At 37.0% G+C, this 20,333-nt stretch overlaps 1 protein-coding gene across 2 annotated transcripts in view; it reads left to right on the plus strand.

Annotated features, from left to right (window-relative positions):
• The window catches only part of ATF2 (activating transcription factor 2), an 83,504-nt gene extending 74,139 nt beyond the window's left edge, over positions 1–9,365 (plus strand). For both annotated transcript variants that reach the window (XM_020889061.2, XM_020889052.2), the window contains exon 14: positions 1,702–9,365. In XM_020889061.2, the coding sequence (XP_020744720.1) occupies positions 1,702–1,928 (227 nt within the window). In that variant the 3' untranslated portion in view covers positions 1,929–9,365. The remainder of the gene's footprint in view (positions 1–1,701) is intronic.
• The last annotated feature ends 10,968 nt before the right edge of the window (positions 9,366–20,333 follow it).

The raw sequence follows: 20,333 nt of genomic DNA on the forward strand, positions 1-20,333 counted from the left end.
TTAACTGAATTGTAAATATTTTATAACATTCATTGTTGCTTAATCAGAAAAGTACCTTTATGCTTTATATAATTTTAAAAAGGATTACTGATTGTGTGTGTGTGTTGTTTTTTTTTTTTTTTTTTACTGTATCTTTACGCCAAATTTTTACCCAGTGGTGCAGTTTTGTATTTAAAGCAGATTTATAGAGATGGTGAGATTCTTTCAGAAATGCATGAATTTGAGGCAAAAGTATCAAAATTCTGTACGGGTTACTATATTTTAGAAAACCCTCAAAAGGAAGAATTATATTTGAACTAAAGTTGTGCCTTGCCAGATTCCTCCCCCTCTATCTTCTACATTACAAATCACTGGGTAAGTCCTGCTTCATGGGGTCCACAGTCTTAATAATTGACTTTCAGAATGAGCACCTGGCCATCAGCAAGCAGGCCAGTATGTATTCTCAGATTTCATAAAAAGCCAGCTTATTGTCATTTCTGAACACTAAATAAATTATTTTAATACCAAATGCAAAGTGCAAAAGAACACATCCTGTGTAACACTGTTTAAAGTGTTCAAAAATAAAGCTGAACGACACTGTTTAGAGATTTATACCTATCTGGTGAAACTTCAAAAACAAGAGAAGGATAAAAGGAATACATATAAAATGGTGATTACCTTTGGTGAAGAGAGGACCCTCCAGGTCCTCTCAATTAACAAGTGTTAATTACAGTCTAAGTTGGGAAGCTGAGTTCACAGGTGTTGATGCTATCAGTTGTCTCATAACTTGCATACACTGTAACTATTTGTGGGTGTTATACAAACAGAATTATTGGTTTCTCTTCTGTGAAAATAAGGTGTTGATTTGTTGTTCAAGCCAAAAAATTGGTAGATTTATTTTCATAAATATTTAAAATGCCCTATCTCCTGTTTTATATGGATTTTTATTTGAATCTCAATGCATGCAACTATAACAGTTGGTGGCATTTAGATTCTAAATATTGCTTATTCTCATATGTACAGATCATTAGAATCAGGTGTTATAATCATCCATTGCTGCAGTAGATAGAAAGTCAGAATAAATATAGTTCTGCAGAGGGAATTATTTGAAGACATAATTTGTATGTTAGAATTCATTTTGATTATGTATATGCTTGTACATTTTCTAACCTTTTAATAAGAATAACAAAACCAGTCTATTGGCCTCCATGTCAGATGTGTTGCTGGGTGTTTCATTTTATCTATAAGAGACTTATCTCTCAAATTCCTACTTAATTTTCTTTCTTAACACTTTTTTTTTCCATTTATTTTTATTAGTTGGAGGCTAATTACTTTACAATATTGTAGTGGTTTTTGCCATACATTGACATGAATCAGCCATGGATTTACATGTGTTCCCCATCCCGATCCACCCTCCCGCCTCCCTCCCCATCCCATCCCTCTGGGTCTTAACACTGTTTAACAAATAATTCTTCAGCTCTGTTTTACTGGGCATTAAAGTGTCTCCATGCGCATGCCTGTGACTTCATTTGACTTGTTGCAGGCAAAATTGCCTACTTCATGACTTATAGCCACCTTTCTGTTACTCAGGTACTGTCATACCAGCTTCTCTAAACTGATTGTGTAAAATGCCATCTAACTTTTTATTCTGTACATTGACTCAGCCTGATAAATTTTTACAACTATTCTAAGAAACTGAGTAGTTTTCTTTTTTCCACTCAGCTGCTGATAAAGATGATAGTTCAGAAGATTTGTCAGTGCCGAGTAGTCCACATACCGAAGCTATACAACATAGTTCTGTCAGCACATCCAATGGAGTCAGTTCAACTTCCAAGGCAGAAGCTGTAGCCACTTCAGTCCTCACCCAGATGGCGGACCAGAGTACAGAGCCTGTGCTTTCGCAGATTGTCATGGCTCCTTCCTCCCAGTCACAGCCCTCAGGAAGTTGATTAAAAACCTGCAGTGCAGCAGCTTTAGATACTCATTAGTGACTTCAAAGGGAAATCAAGGAAAGACCAGTTTCCATTTATGCGAAATCTGTGGTTGTAAATTTTTTTTTTTTACTTGAAATTAAATTTGACTCTAAAGTTGGTGTAGCAGCAGTTGATGATCAGACTGAACAAGTTTTTAGTCTCTGGAAAAAGACTGATTTTGCTTTTTTTATAAATATTGTTAGATTTATTAATTTTTCTGTGCTCAATGTGTAAATTGTATGATAATTCATTGTGGTTTATTTCACTTTTAATTTGGGGGTGTTTTAATAAATGGGGGTGTTACTGAATCTCTCTTCCTACTTCCATTTCTTTTGACCACCTCTTAACCCTCAACTACGATGGTAATTTTGTTATATCATTTATACCAAAGTTCTGCGTAGTCCCTATTGACTTTGTAATGTTAACAAGGTCATAAAGCACTAGCTAGAGGAAGAAATTTTCTTTTAATCTTTTTGCCTTTTATTTTGCACATTATGCAAAAGGAAGAATATTACCGAACACTTTTTAAGTGAGTGAAATGTGGTAAAAGACATACAGTGCTTTTATGCACACTCTTAATCTTAAGATCAGTAGTAGTGCATTTTAAGATTTTAAGTAAGCATGAATATTGGAATCCTTTATCATTTCAATAATGACTGTTTTTAAAGTCTTAAATTCAGTATTTTAAATCCTATGTTTTGAGGCTAACAAAATATGAAATTATATAAAGTACAATACAGGGTCATCAGATACCTAATAATTTTTTGATATTAGATTTTTGGTTTTTTTTATTTTTTGCAGATTTCAGGTTTCAAAATGAGAAGTTTATGCATAATCAAGTAAGGTATGGTTGCCAGAAAAGCCTAAAAATTACTACTTAGAAAATTTAAGACTGTTTACCCCCATTGTCTTGTACTTGCAAGCTAACTTGTACTTATTCTTGTGGAAGCACTGTCATCTTTTAGTAGCAAATTTTGATAACGTTTCTCGTGGGAAAAAATCAGTATCTATCTTTAGAACAATGTAATTATAATGTGGGAAACAAGAGTGAGTGAGAGAGTGTGAGTATGTGTGTATGTGTGTGTCTTTCAATAGTTTATGCCAGCAATCTCTGCTTGAATGTTTAATGATGCCTTTGGTGTGATGCTGGCCAATAGATGATTGCAATTTAAGATGTCATTACTGTGCAGGCTTGGATAACTAACATTCCATGATGTAGTTTGTTTCTGATGAGATGATTGTAGGTACACTTTTCTCATTATCCAGTCATCTGTGGGATACTGAGTTTTCTAATGTGCCATTATCTATTTTTATTCTGCAGTTATGTTCAAAATACAGTACAATATTTTAAAATAGACGAAATTGTTAAAAATAAAGTAGTAGATGTGTGTAAGAAAACTTTGTAAAATAGTTATGAGTCCTCCCCAGTAGCAACTTCTGGCATTCAAGCAGGATTCCATTATGTAAATATCTGTGACACATTTATAATAAGTGGTGTGGTTTGTCCTGCATCCATACTACACTATTTGCTCCAGTCCCAGTGCCGTCTCCTATGAGACTGACACTAAAACCTGTATGAAATATCCTTGACAATTCAAGGAAATAGCCCACCTTGCCTAAGTTCCGAACTGGGAAACATTCAGATTATACAAATGACATTTCAGGACTTTTAAGTATGAAGATAATAGGAATTTTATTGTTTGGCTTATAAAAAATGAGAGCATTTTTGGTTGATAATTCTACTTCTAAAGTTTTTTTTTTTTTTTTTAACTGATTTTATAATTTTCAGGTACTCAATTTCTAATCATGACTTTGCCATAGTTATGCTAAGGAGTTGATCTCAAAGGCACAAAATATGAATTTTGCAAGAAGGCTGTTTTTTTATTGTAGTTTGGATGGGTTAGGAAAAGCCTCCGTTTTTCATTCTCGTAAGTCAGTCAGTGCATTTTTCTTAAATTTTATTATTTATGCAAGTTAAAGTTCTTTGATAACAGGAATTCTTGCAACTGTAAAATAAAACTACATAGATGTAAGAAGTCATGTAAACGGTTAATGAGCTTATTACCAAGGTTAGCAAAACTCATTGTAAATCAGTCTGTACTCAGCAAATAAAAATCATTATTAGTTGTATAAACACAAATTCCATTTTGACTTTCAGGATGTCACACTACTTCTGTACCTAGCATTTTGAGTCCTTATATTTGCAATGTTACACAAACTGTACTATTTTCTTTTATGTGCAGTTTGCATGAGTAAACCATCAAAGAATAAATTCTATCTTTAAATTATGTTCCTAATTTGCTTGTTCTTACCTGTCTTTCCTAAAGTAAGATTACTTGATAATGATGTTTATCTCCTTCAGAATGTTTATTACTTGAGAAGAACCTAATATTCTGTTTCCTGTGATAAAATTAATTTCTTCTCCAAGACCTTTTGCAGCTGCAAGGTCACTCAGGACTCTTTCTTCTTCTCTGCATGCACTTTAAGCCCTATCCATACAAAATGAACCTTTAAGTCTCCAGCCGGAATATTCCCTTACCCACACACAGAGTTACTACACACAGATGCACCAGCCTTTGGTTTATCTTGGTAACTGCCTGTGAAAACAACTCTTTCACTCAGAACTGTATAATCTTCCCTTACCCTGCCTTCAAACACACTGCTCCCATAATGTTTCATAAATCAATTGATAACCACACCATCCTTCCAGTTGCTGAAGTCTGAACAACCTTGTTCTCATCGTTGATTCCTCTCTTCTCACCACTCACATCCAACACATCAGGAAATGCTGTTACTTTACCTTCAAAATAATACAGAATTCAACCACTCATCATTCCCAGCGCTATCCCCCTGCTCTGTGCCCGCATCGTTCCTCGCCCAGAGTACTGTGTACTTCCTTCTTTCACCCTGTCTGCTACAGCCCATCCTCAGTCCAGGAGCACCCTGAAGCTTCCCAAACACGCATCAGGTTACAGCGCTCCTCCGCTCCAAATTCTAGAGCAGCTCCTCATTACATTCAGAGCTGGAGCCCTTACTGGGCCTACAAGATCTGTTCCCCCAACTGCATCCCGTCACATCTCTAACCTCGTCTCCTACCACACTGTGAGCACTACTAGGTGTCCGTTTTTCTTCTAGGCACTTGGCATACACTAAGAGCCAAAACACAAAAGCCCCTGCTTTGGGGAAGCTTATGTTCTAAGTGGGGAGAGGGGTTTTGGGGAAACAGAACGCTGAGTATCAGTACATCATCTTACTCGTTATAATAGAAGCCAGGAGTGCTAAGTGAAGAAACGGACATACCAGTTGTGCTGGAGAGCACTGGGGTGATGGTTCAGCCTTCTCTCTCAGAGCCAATCCGAAAAGATACAAAGAAACACGTGGTTATTTTTTAATTTTAAGGTATACATTTCATAAATGTGCTTAATCTAAATTACATGCTATCAAAGACTTCATGAAGACAAACTGATGTGTTTCTGTAACAAAGCTTGACTAATGATACACTGAGAAACTACACATTTGCTTTGACTTATTTCAGAGGACAGGAAAGATAAGTAAATTCCACAGACAAGCGTTTAAGTGTAGTTTTGCTCATTCTCCATCTCTGAAACTATAGTTTCATGTTTGACAATAATAGTTTATTTGTGAGAATGTAATTATGAGAGAATCCTATTTACTGCTGGGACTTCATCTTATTAAAATATATACATATACACACACAGAGAGACATGTATACACTAAATACCTAAAGAGCACAGTTATCAAACCAAGTAGAAGCAAATTTTAATCTGATGTTTCTAGATTACCTGGACCACAAGATAATACTTAACTTCTGAAGCAATTAAAATTATACCATTTTATGTCTGATATAATTATGAAAAATCACTTCTTTAAACTTTTAATAAATACATTTTTTCCTGTGATTATCATACTTTTTTAAGTGAAGGTCTTTCCAGCTATCTAAAATTAGACTGAGAGTTGGGTTTTCACTGAAGCAAAGTATTAAGATCCTTCTGTGTGGGAGGAAAAAACTCACAAAAAGTAGAATAAGGATTTTTCTGGAGAAATAGTTCTACCTTTTAAGTAAATGGTGAGTTGCCAATTATACATTGCCATAGAAGAAGTAAAATTAATGGAAATTTTCCAGAACTAAACATTTATTAGTTCTGAAATAACCAAGGCCATGTGACATTGGAACCTACAATAAAAGAAAATATTAATAGTTTTATTCTCTTGTAGCAGTCCAACGCACCAAATACTGTAAAATTTTCAAAAATGTCATAGCACTCAGACTAGAAGGGTTCTGATATTCAACAATGGGCCATTAAGTTGTATCTTTTTTCCTCAAATGGACATGCAAATTTTTCCAATGACTATGAAAAGAGAATGGCATTGGCACAGCATTGTCATGGTCACGGTGCTTCTGTTGCTTTATTTTCCATTAGATTTTACATTTAAGAAAGAATTCACTGAGCTAGAACCATGGATTTATCATGCATTACCTCAATTATTTGGGAAAGTACTTATGATTTTGAATTTCATTTTTGACTATCAAGTCAAAGGTAGTTTTACTTTATTCACTTAATTTTACAGTAGGTTTTGCTTTCTATGAAAGTAGACAAAAAAGACTGTTCCCTCAAAAGAGCTCTTTTTAAAATTATTTTTGCTTTAATGATTTTTTTAAAAGCATGTAAATTAAGAAATGCTGTTTTCCATAACCTGACACAAAAAGTATTTAAATGAAGTTCACTTAACAGAATTTAAGATGATAGAGTTGTCTGAGTTTCTCATAACTGGCAGGAAAGAAATGCATTATGTGATGCTTGAGAAAATGCAAAAATCCGTCACTATCATTATCCTCAAAAAGAAACCCTTTTGCACAATACAGTATTAATAATTTTATTTTTTTTTCTCACCAATACTTTTTTTAAATCTCCCATGTAATTAAACCATAGCTAAATTTCTTTATTTTTAGGAGATGTGCTTGTTAAAATTCTGTTAATAGGATCTAATAATATCATTGAAAAATAAAATGAGTTAGGTAATATAGCTATCAAAACTTATTCAAGAGATAATTATTGACTTTCCTCAGTTGCTAAATTTTTAGCATTATATCTTAATCTGTTCAGCTCAGCTAATGGATTCTGAGGTAGCTTCCAGCATTGAGGTAATCTGCTAAATTATGAACAATCGTATCAATAGTCTAAATTAACATATTGCAAACAAAGATCTTCAGATATTTTTCGTGACTGAAGATCACAACTGGAAATTCTTTTTTATGGACTAGAGATTATTTATGACAAGGTAATATTAGATGACAATTTTGAAAATACCTACTTCTATTGTCATTTTCATTGTGTTCTATTTATCTGTAGAAGTTATATAAGTGGCTCAAAAGTAGTAAGTACTTGAACATATTAATGATTTATAATTTAAGAACTTGCATAAAATATTTTTATGTTTGCTATAACAGTGCATAGGTATGTATAATTTTAAATCATTTATCATTTAACAATGCTTTGATCTCTTGGTTAAAGTTTTCCCTCAGTTTTTTTCTGAATATCTAACATAAAAATATTTAGGTGTCTCATTTCTCTTGCTGGTGAAAACACTTACGAATGTTGGCCCACTAAATGAAGTACGTAATAAGCAGACTTGGACTGAAGGGACCACAGTAAAAGTAAAGACCAGGATCTTACCGTCAAGGAGAATACATTTGGAAAGACAAAATATTTATTACATCTATGACAGGAAATAAAATCTACAACTTCTGAAACAGGATTTATAAGTTCACAAAAGGAGGCAAACCATATTATATTTGAACTTCACCTTAAATTATGAATGAGATGGGTAGAAAGGAAACAAAAGTAGCAACAAAAGACTATATAAACATGTTATGTTTATAGGACAATGGAAAGATGGGAAGAAGAGGGTTAGCAATTAGCAAAACTGCATAGCTAGAAGAGGGCTAGTTTATATAGGGTCCTAAGGGATTTAGACTAGAAAACAAGCAACTATTGACTTGGCTTAAAAAATGCACAACAATAGAAAGGCTGGCCCATGTGGCAATCAGCCTACAAATTGCACTAATCCAAGCATGAGTTGTAACCAGCATTAAGGGGAGAAGAGCCAATTCAGAGCAAAAGGAATAGGAATAACACTCAGCCATTAAAAAGAATGCCTGCAATGCAGGAGATCTGGATTCGATCCCTGGGTCAGATCCCCTGCAGAACAGAATGGCAACCCACTCCAATATTCTTGCCTGGAGAATTCCATGGACAGACGAGCCCGGTGGGCTACATATACCTAGTCCGTGGTCGCAAAGAGTCGGACACAACTGAATGACTAACACTTTAATTTTCTAATGCCATTTGCAGCAACATGGATGGACCTAGAGAGTATCAGACTAAGTGAAGCAAGACAGATGTGAAACACTGTGTGATAGCCTTTACACACAGAATCTAAAAAGAAATGACACAAATGAACTTATTCACAAACAGAAACAGACTCACTGACTTAGAGAACTTACAAACTTAAGGTTACCAGGGGAAAAGGTTGGAGTGGGGATAGTTGGGGAATTTCGGATGGACATGTACACACTTATATTTTAAGTGGATAACCAACAAGGACCTACTGATTAGCACAGGAAACTACACAATGTTATGTGGCAGACTGGATGTGAGTTTGGGACAGAATGGACACATGTATTTGTATGACTAAGTCCCTCTGCTCTGCATTTGAAACTATCACGACATTATTAATCAGCTATACTCCCAATATGGGCTTCCCCAGTGGCTCAGCAATAAATAAAATCTGTCTGCAATGCAGGAGACACGGATTCAGTCCCTGGGTCGAGAAGGAGGAGGGCATGCAGCCCACTCCAGTATTCTTGCCTGGAGAATATCATGGATAAAGGAGCCTAGTGGTCTACAGTCCATGGGGTCACTGACTGCAGCGAGCACACATGCATGCACACATACTCCAATATACAATAAAATAGTTGTTTTTTAAAAGACACATATTAATCAGACAAAAATTAAATACAGAGGAAAAAGTGTAAAAGCAACAATATAAAAGGAAATCCCCATAGGATTATCAGCTGATTTTTCAGCAGAAACTCTGCAGGCAAGAGAGTGGCATGATACATTTAGAGTGATGAAAGGAGAAAACCTACAACCAAGAATACTACCTAGGTAGGCTCCCATTCGGCCTCAGCAGAGAAATCAAAAGCTTTACAGACAAGCAAAAACAGAAAATTCAGCACTACCAAACCGGCTTCACAACAAATGCTAAAGGAATTTCTCTAGGAGAGTGGGAGGGAGGGAAGGCCACAACTAGAAATAAAATCACAAATGAGAAAGGTCATCAGTAAAGAAAAACCTACAGTAAGAGTAGAAAATCATCCATACACAAAAATGATAAGAAAACCAAAGACTAGGAGAAGAGAGTACAAACACCAGAAATGGGAATTGCATTTGAAATTAAGAGACCAGCAACTTAACCTTTAGACAGACTGAATATCAAATAGCTCATGCAATTCAATATTTTAAATAAAAAAGTCAAAAAATGGGTGGAAGACCTAAATGACATTTCTCCAAAGAAGACATACAGATAGCCAAGAGACACATGAAAACATGGTCAACATCACTAATTATTAGAGAAATTCATATCAAAACAAGGGATCACTTCATAATGGTCATAATGGCCATCAAAAAATCTACAAACAATAAATGCTGGACAGGATCTGGAGAAAAGGGAACCCTCTTGCACTGTTGCTGGGAATGTAAATTGATACAGCTACTACGGAGAACACTTTGGAGGTTCCTTAAAAAAAAAAAAACTAAAAACAGAACTATCATATCACTCAGCAATCCCCCTACTGGGCATATACCCTGGAAAAAACCATACTTTGAAAAGACACATGCACCCTAGTGTTGACTGCAGCACTATTTACAAGAGCTAGAACATGGAAGCCACCTAAATGTCCATCAACAGATGAATGGATAAAGTGGTGGTAATATATATATATATACATATATACATATATATATATATATATATATATATATAATGGAATATTACTCATTCATAAAAAAGAACAAATTGGGTCATTTGTAGAGACATGAATGGACCTAGAGTCTGTCATACAAAGTAAGTCAGAAAGAAAAAAAAATACCCTACATTAACACACATATGTGGAATCTAGTAAAATGGTACGGAGATGCAGGCATAGAAACAGATGGGTGGACAAGGTGGGGGCAGGGGCAGGATGTGAGGGTGGGATGGACTGGGAGGTTGGGATCAGCATATATACACTACTATATGTAAAAGAGATGGCTGGCAGGAAGCTGCTGGGTGCTGCAGGGGGTTCAGCTTGATGCTCTGTGGGGGCCTAGATGGGTGGGGTGGAGTGTGCTGGGAGGGAGGCTCGCGAGGGACGGGATACATGTATACATACAGCTGATTCACTGTTGGACAGCAGAAACCAACACAACTACACCCCATTTAAAAAAATAAATCCTTATGGGAACTGCAAACCAAAAAACTACATTAGATAACACACAGAAAAAGCAACCTGAACACAACACCAAAAGATAGTCATCAAATCACAAAAGAACAAAAGAGGGGAAGAAGAAAAAAGCACCTGCAAAAAAGTCCAAAACAAAATGGTAATAGGAACATACATATCACATGTATGTTAATAGATGTAAATAGATTAAATGCTCCAAACAAAAGGCAGACTAGCTGCTGCTGCTAAGTCACTTCAGTCGTGTCCGACTCTGTGCCATCCCATAGACAGCAGCCCACCAGGCTCTCCCGTCCCTGGGATTCTCCAGGCAAGAACACTTGGAGTGGGTTGCCATTTCCTTCTCCAATGCATGAAAGTGAAAAATGAAAGTGAAGTCGCTCAGTCGTGTCCGACTCTTAGCGACCCCATGGTCTGCAGCCTACTAGGCTCCTCCGTCCATGGGATTTTCCAGGCAAGAGTACTGGAGTGGGGTGTCATTGCCTTCTCCATAGACTAGCAAATGGATACAAAAATAAGACCTGTATATATGCTGTCCACAAGGGACCCACCCACTTCAGATCTAGGGACACATACAGACTGAAAGGGAATGAAAAAAGGTATTCCATACAAATGGAAATCCAAAGAAAGCTTAAGTAGCAATACAAATCAGACAAAAATAGATTTTAAAATAAAGACTGTTACAAGAGACAATAAAGGGCACTATAGAATAAACAAGGGATCAGTACAAGAAGATGATATAACAATTTTAAATACACATGCACTCAACATAGGAGCACCTTAATACATAAGGCAAACACTAACAGCTATAAAAGGAGAAATCGAAAGTAACACAGTAATAGTGACGGACTTTAATACCTCATTTACACCAATGGACAGATTACTGTATGGTCTTGGCAGAAAAACAGAGATCAACAGAACAGGAAAGCCCAGAGACAAAACCATGCACCTATGGTCAACTAATCTATGTCAAAGGAGGCAAGACTATACAACAGAGAAAAGATAAGTCTCTTCAATAACTGGTGCTGGGAAAACTGGACAGCTACATGTAAAAAAAAGAAATTAGAATGTTTAACACCATGCACAAATGACTGCGTCAAAATGGGTTAAAGACCTAATCCTCATCTCAAAATGGATTAAAGACCTAAATATAAGGCAGGTTAATATAAAACTCTTAGAGGAAAATATAGACAGACCACTCTTTGACATTTATTCTAGCAATATCTTTTTTAATCCACCTCCTACAGAAAATAAAAAGAAACAATTGGGACCTAATCAAATGTAAAAGCTTTTGCACAGCCAAGGAAACCATAAACAAAATGAAAAGACATCCCACAGAATGGGAGAAAATATTTGCAAAGTGACCAATAAGAGGTTAACCTCCAAAATATACAAACAGCTCATGCAGCTCAATAACAACAACAACAACAACAAATGGGCAAAAGATCTAAATAGACATTTCTCCAAAAAAGACATACAGATGGCCAACAGGCACATGTAAAGATGCTCAGCATCACCAGTACAATACGGTATCGCCTCACACTGGTCAGAATGTGTGCATGCTAAGTCGCTTCGGTCGTGTCTGACTCTGTGCGACCCTATGGACTGCAGCCTGAGAGGTTCTCTGTCCATGGGATTCTCCAGACAAGAATACTGGAGTGAGTTGCCATTTCCTCCTCCAGGGATCTTCCTGACCCAGGGATTGAACCCGAGTCTCTTGCGTTTCCTGTGTTGGCAGGCAAGTTCTTCACCACTAGCGCCACCAGAATGGCCATCATCAAAACTCTACAAACAATAAATACTGAAGAGGATGTGGAGAAACAGGAACCCTCCTTTGTAGTGTAGGGAACTACACTTTGTAGGGAACCAAGCTACACTGTTGGTGGGAATGTAAATTGGTACAACCATTATGGAGAACAATAATGGACAGTCCTCCTTAAAAAAATAAATATGATCTAGCAGTCCTATTCCTGTGCAAATGGAGAAAACCTTAACTCAAAAAGATACACACACCCGAATATTTATTGCAACACTATTTACAACCGCTAAGACATGGATGAAATCTAAATGTCCATCAACAGAGAAATAGATAAAGAAAATGTGATACATATACACAGTGGATTTCAGCCATAAGATAGAATGAAATGATGCCATTTGCCGCAACATGGATGGAACTAGAGGTTATCATACTAAGTGAAGTCAGTCAGACAGAGGAAATCAAATAGCACATGGTATTGCTTATATATGTGGAATCTTAAAAATGGTACAAATGAGCTTATTTACAAAACAGAAATAGAGTCACAGATCCAAAAAACAAACATGGTTCTCAGAGAGGAAAAGGAGGAAGGGGCTATACTAGGAGATCAGGATTGAAAAATACACAGTACTATATACAAAATAGATAACTAATCAGGACCTATTGTATAGCACAGGAAACTACCTGATATTCTGTAATAACCTATATGGGAAAAGAATCTAAAAAGAATGGCTATATGCATATACACAACTGATTCACTTTGCTATACACCTGAAACTAACACAACGTTGTAAATCAACCATACACCAATGAATTTTTTTTGTAAAAAAGAACATAAAATGGAGAAAGAACAATCTCTTCAATAAACAGTGTTGAAAAACTGGACAGCCACATGCAAAAGAATGAAGCTGGACCACCATCTTATACCACACAGAGATTAACTCAAAGTTGATTAAAGACTTGAACATAAGCCCTGAAACCATAAAACTCGAAAACAGGAGGTAGACACCATGAAGTTGGTACTGGAAACAATTTTTTGGATTTGATACCAAAAGGCAACAAAAGCAAAGATAAATAAGTAGGACTACATCAGACTAAAAAGGTTCTGTACAGCAAAAGAAATCAACAAAATGAAAATGCAACATACCAAATGGGGGAAAATGTTTGAAAGTCATATATCTGATATGGGATTAATACCCATACTATATAAAGAACTCACACAACTCAATAGAAAAAATAAATAATAAAGCCTATTCAATTAAAAATTATATATGGAAGAAAATGATATGTTTCACCACAGATTTCTTATCCAAATAAGCAAGTCTCCTTTGTGTCTCCTTAAAATGGCTGGAAAAGACTGACAAATCTAGATTTCTATATTCAGTGAAAATACTTTTCAAAGATGAAAGATAAATAAGAATTTGTTAGACAAGCAAATACTGATAGAATTTATTAACTTCAGAATTGCACTGCAAGAAATGTCAAAAGAAGTCTTTCAAGCAGTGTTAACAGAAATTTAGATTGACAAAAAAGAAATTTTCTAGAAATGGTTAAAATGAAAGTAAATATAAAAGAGTTTTTATATCTAATCACATTTTTTCTAATGTCTAATCACATTTACAATGTTGTATTAGTTTCAGGTGTCCAGCAAAGTGAATCAATCATTAACTGTCTATAGCAAAAAATAACAGCAATGTATTGTTATAGCATATGCAAAAGTTATACATATGACCACAGTAGCACAAAAGGTGGAAGGAGAGATTGAAATAATACTGTTGTAAGATTCTTATACTGTATGTGAAGTGTATGATACCATTTAAAGATACAGTATGATTAAGATAAATATAAATCCTAGGTCTACTACTAAGAAAAATGTATAAATAATATCCTCTTTAAATAAACTACATAAACCACAAATTAATATGAAAAAACAATGATTCAAAAATTTCTCATCAGATTAGAAAAATAAATCAGATGTGACCATGTATTGGGGGAGCATGTGAGAACATTAGAACAAAGTGGAAGCATATATTGGTACGTACCATGACTTCAAAGAGCAACTTGATAACACTTATAAAGCTGATGACAGTTTCACTTCTCTTGTCTAATTTTCTATAAGTGTTTCTATAAGTATTTAATAATTTAAAATATAATTTAAAAATAAAATATTACATTAAACAAATAATTTTACTAAAATTACACTGAATTTTTCAGAGTAGCACATTGCCAGTTTTTCACATAACACCATGCATCCACTTTAGTCACATCCAACCCTTTGTGACCCCATGGACTGCAGCCTGCCAGGCTCCTCTGTTCCTGGAATTTTTCAGGCAAGAATACTGAGTTAGTTGCCATTTCCTTCTCCAGAGGATCCTCCTGACCCAGGGATGGAACCTGCATCTCCTGGACTGGCAGGAGGACTCTTTACCAGTGAGCCACATCAGAGGATCAGTTAAGTCAGTTTCTCAGTCGTGTCTGACTCTGCGACCTCATGGACTGCAGCACGCCACGCCTCCCTGTCCATCACCGACTCCCGGAGCTTACTCAAACTCATGTCCATCGAGTCAGTGATGCCATCGAACCATCTCATCTCTGTCGTCCCCTTCTCCTCCCACCTTCAGTCTTTCCCAGCATCAGAGTCTTTTCCAGTGAGTCATTTCTTCACATCAGGTGGCCAAAGTATTGGAGTTTCAGCTTCAGCATTAGTCCTTCTAATGAAAATTCAGGACTGATCTCCTTTAGGATTGACTGGTTTGATCTCCTTGCAGTCCAAGGGACTCTCAAGAGTCTTCTCCAACACCACAGTTCAAAAGCATCAATTCTTTGGTGCTCAGCTTTCTTTATGGTCCAGCTCTCACATCTGTACATGACTACTGGAAAAACCACAGCTTTGACTAGAAGGACCTTTGTTGGCAAAGTAATGTCTCTGCTTTTTAATATGCTGTCTAGGTTGGTCATAGCTTTTCTTCCAAGGAGCAAGTGCCTTTTAATTTCATGGCTGCAGTCACCATCTACAGTGATTCTGGAGCCCAAGAAAATAAAGTATCTCACTGTTTCCATTGTTTCCCCATCTATTTGCCATGAAGTGATGCCATGATCTTAGTTTCTGGATGTTTTACCTGAGAGGTAAAACCTGCTTTTTAAAACACCATGATCACATCCCAATTACTATATGTTGCTACTTTTGAGGGTATTCAAAATCTTAAATATAGGCAAATATTTACAACAAGAGCAGTAAATTTGAAATAAGTAGCCAGTGATTTTATACCCTAAAATGCCACTGCTGACCAGCTTTTGATATATTCAACATGCTTTTCATATTTTATGTCCTACATTTGTGTGAAATACTCTTTTGGACAGAGGAACGATGTTAACATAGTACTAGGTCATACTCCTTCTAGACAAAGCAAAATGGACCCAATTTAAGCAAGCATCTTTAATATATACCAGAACCTCTTTCTGAAACTAAAAGAACAAATGTTGTATCTTCCCAAATGGAAAGTCTATCAGGAAAATTATATTTAGAAGGAAAGTCAATAGTTAGGAGTTTTTTTAAAAGCTTTTTTTTTCCTGATCTTAAGAGCAGACGTGCGGGTGAAGGAGAGAGTGGGATGAATTGAGAGAATAGCATTGAAAATACACATTACCATATGTAAAATTAGACAGCCAGTGGAAATTTACTGTATGATGCAGACAGCGAGATCCACCCAGTCCATCCTAAAGGAGATCAGTCCTGGGTGTTCACTGGAAGGACTCCAATACTTTGGCCACCTCATGTGAAGAGCTGACTCATTGGAGAAGACCCTGATGCTGGGAGGGATTGGGGGCAGGAGGAGAAGGGGACGACAGAGGATGAGATGGCTGGATGGCATCACTGACTCAATGCACATGGGTTTGAATAAATCCGGGAGTTGGTGATGGACAGGGAGGCCTGGTGTGCTGCAATTCATGGGGTCACAAAGAGTCAGACACAACTGAGCGACTGAACTGAACTGAAAGCGATGCATAGTATAAGATGAAATAAACATATTTTAAAAGCAAAAGGAATGTTTCTGTTTTCCCAATGATTTATTTTATTTTTTTTGGGATTTTGCATTTTCTTTTTGGATGTTTGCTGTTTTGGGAGAGCTTGAAGATGGCAGACAGAGATAATGTGGAATGTAACCCTACCTCCTCCAAACACATAAAAATGCTATATATAATATTTGAAATATTTCAACATACAGCTGAGCTAAAAAGCAAGAGGAGTGCCATAAATAAAGAGGACACCCACAGCAGAGAGTTGGATTTGAAGTTAGGTGTCCTTGGCAGTGAGAGACTGCCCTGGGCTCCCATTATAAAGCCAGAGCCAGGAAAGCATGACACCAATAAAACTAATCCCTGGCAAAAGAACTGATTGTATGTCTTTCCAGCAATATCTCTACACTATAGAGAAGAGCACCATTTTCAATGGAAGATGGTGATCTCTACAGCAATCTACTCCTTTGTTTTGGCTACCTTTTTTTTTTTTCAAACAAGCAAGGGTTCTATTTGGGGAAATGCTTGTGAGAGAAAAGGTGAAGAAGACTGATAAAGCTGACCCCTCATAAAATAGAGAAGGAGGGAAGGTAGAGAGGAGCCTAAAGAAGGGTCATGAGGGCCATGGGACTGGGGATGCCCATGAGCCCAAGTTCACTATCAGAGGGGCCCCAGTATCCCAACCACATCCAGTCTTTGGTTAGAAGCAGCTGGTGGGAAGAGGGCGGTGTGGCCATAGAGCAAACATGGCCATGGATTTCAGAGGCAGCAGCTGGGGCCCATAGTCAGTGATGTTCCCTGTACTTGAGGTCTTTCTCCACCTCCATCACTGGGTTGTTGCAAAGATCCAAAGAAAAAAACGATATGCAAGGGCACTGAGAAGAGGCTACTGCTGCTGCTAAGTCGCTTCAGTCGTGTCCGACCCTGTGCGACCCCATAGGAGGCAGCCCACCAGGCTCCCCCGTCCCTGGGATTCTCCAGGCAAGAATACTGGAGTGGGTTGCCATTTCCCTCTCTAATGCATGAAAAGTGAAAGTGAAGTCGCTCGGTCATGTCCGACTCTTAGTGACCCCATAGACTGCAGCCTACCAGGCTCCTCCGTCCATGGGATTTTCCAGGCGAGAGTACTAGAGTGGGTTTCCATTGCCTTCTCCAGAGAAGAGGCTAAGGTGATTGCTAAAATCTGAATCCTGCCTTCCTGCTTGAGTCTTGATTGTATTTTCCCCCTTCTCTGGCTATCAAGTATTGAGCATACTCTTCTTCCCATACTGAACATACTCTCATCTTCCAAAGGAAGAAAACGAGAAGTCTCATCAAGTTACTACAGCCAGTTCAAAGTCCAGGGCTAATGCAGCACACGCCTCTCTCTGAGATCTGGATTTGGCTCTGTGTGACCTCACAGCACATGAACTAATGGACATGTTATCTTCCCTCAGACCCCCAAGTACTCTTGCTAAACCACTGCAGATTCAGGAGAGGATAACTACTACAGATACTTCCCTCCAGAAGAAGGACCGCCGGAGGACACGGGTCTGCAGCAACTCTGGAATCTGATGGGACAGGCATTGTGAGGACTCTCTTTGCTGGCAGCTGGGGAATTTACTGCATGAGACCTGATGCCACTTGGTGGTGGAATTTCCCTTTTCTCTGTGGCCCCTGGATCACCTTTCTGGAAGTTCTTCCATGTTCTGTATCCTCTTTGGCCACATCATGGGGAGTGTTGTTGATTTCACAGCCTACTTCCTTCCTCTGCAAGTTTTGGGGCCAGAGACTGTTTCAACCTGTTAAAAGCTTTTTAGTCTAGGCTCAGAGATTCTTCTGCAATATAACTTTCTCAAAATCTCAACTGGCTTATGATCTCTCTGTTTCAAGTTAGCGTCATGAGCCAGTAGGCACACCCAAATTTCATTCCAATTCTTAGCTTTCCCAAAACATCACTTTACTACATTAATGTCTCACTCCCAGGCCTCTCTCTCTCTAATCACTGGCAGTTTGATGCCATCAGACTTCAGTGGGAAGACTCAACCCTTTGTTGCTGGGTTTGTTACTGATTGGCCTTTGATAGTCAAACTTTTTCTTCAGGTCTCTTATTCTTTGGAGTTTAGGAGTAGGTAGCTTCTCAAATCTGCCACTCTAGTCCCCTCAGACCTAGACAAGAGGGACTACTGCCCTCGGCTCCAGACTTCAGCGAGTCTGCGTGTCACTCAAGATCTGCCAGTGAGCCCTGGCACAGCACCAGCAGCTGCTCTCAACTGACACCATTCAGGCCCCACGAATACACTTCTCCACGTCTCTTTCATGTATCATCGAAACAAAGTAACTATATCAGAGTGACATGCACCTTCCTGAGCTGTCACTGCTGATGTCAGAGATAAACACTAATTTGTAGTGGATGGAAGATTCAAGTTATGGAAGTGAAAGAAAAAAGACTAACTTGTCAAATCCCTTCTCTGAACATGAATGCAATAGATTCACGCAGAGTACTACTTCCCAGTAATGTCAAATGCTCATTTTCTTTTCCTGTTCCAATCTGTACTATTGTCAAAAGATGTACATATTAAAAAAAAAAAAGATGTACATAGTGCCAGAGAAACATTGTGCAATATTAATAATTCATGTTACTCTTAAATTTGTAAATATCAGCTCTAGATGCATGCATAAAGTGATGCCAGTTTCCTTTATATTGGCAACTGGATAGACACTGAACACTAAAATTGCAATAAAAATTATAAAATAGCAATAAGATTAACATTTCAAAATATTAGTTATTTATGCTTATTAATTTGATTTATAAGTTTAATATCCATATATTACAATTTTATTTTACCTTTTCATAGATTGGAAATTTTGCTATTTATAGGAGAAAATGTTTTTGAAAATAAAATAATTTTAATTTTTGATTTTGACTTTGCATCTATATAATTTTCCATTTTGAGAAAATTCTATTTAAATTTTTATACTTTGAATAATTACTTTGCTTTTAACCCTTTATATCACTACTGTCAAAAGAACAGAAGGAATGTAAAATCTTACTATATCTATAATTAGTGATTTCATAAAAGAATGATATCAAATGTCATAAATTTTATTTCTTACTTTTCTTACTCATGTAGTATTATTGACCCAACAAAGACCACCTAAAATATGTGCAATAATTATTTGTGACATTTTGTTGACTCTCGGTCATAAAAAATAGATTTAAACTAGTTTTTATTTTTTCATCATGGAACTATATTTGTTAAGGCAGGAAGGTGGAACATATTTTATTTAATATTTTATCTTCATTTATAACTTTCATATATCCAGACAACTGAATATATACCTTTGTGCTCTGGCCTCAGACCTCAGAAATGTTATGGGCAAGCCTACCTACAAGGCCTCAAATTCCAAGATTCTCTTTATTCCCTTTCACTTGTGTGTGCAAATTCTTACTATATTAAACATTGCTTATCACCATGCCAAAGTAGAGGGGAGGGGACTCTTGAAAGTCTCAAATCAACAATTTCATGGATCACAAATGTCATTTCTACTCACAACCAACGATTAGTCACAGAGCTTAACCCACCACAAGGGGGCTGGAAAGATTTGGTCAGCACAGATGATGTGTTATTTTCCTATTTTACAGATGATGCAATGAAAGTCTAAGAAACCCGGGTCATGTGGTCACCCGAGCAACAGAGTCAGAATTTAAACACAGGCAATTTAGGTCATCAACCTGTTTTTTTTTCCTTCTTTTAACCACTATGCTACACAAATCCCCTGGGAATCTGAAGAAATCTCGGGTACTGCTCTGAACATGTGCAAAATGTGAAGTCAGGGTTCAAGTTGATCTCATACAGTTCTCAAGGATACAAGAAAACCACACTAATAACTGAGAGTAATTTTCTTACAGAGTTCGGACCCTAGAATTGCACACCCAGCCAAATTATCTTTTATATGTATCAGTATCAACATTACTGAGGAGATAAACATCCAAGAGCCTCTTGATGAGGGTGAAAGAAAGCTAGCTTGGAACTCAATAAGACTAAGCTCATGGAATCCAGTCCCATCACTTCGTGCAAATAAAAGGGGGAAAACTGAAGGC

The sequence above is a fragment of the Odocoileus virginianus genome, chromosome 13, assembly GCF_023699985.2.
Source record: "Odocoileus virginianus isolate 20LAN1187 ecotype Illinois chromosome 13, Ovbor_1.2, whole genome shotgun sequence".
NCBI lineage: Eukaryota > Metazoa > Chordata > Mammalia > Artiodactyla > Cervidae > Odocoileus > Odocoileus virginianus.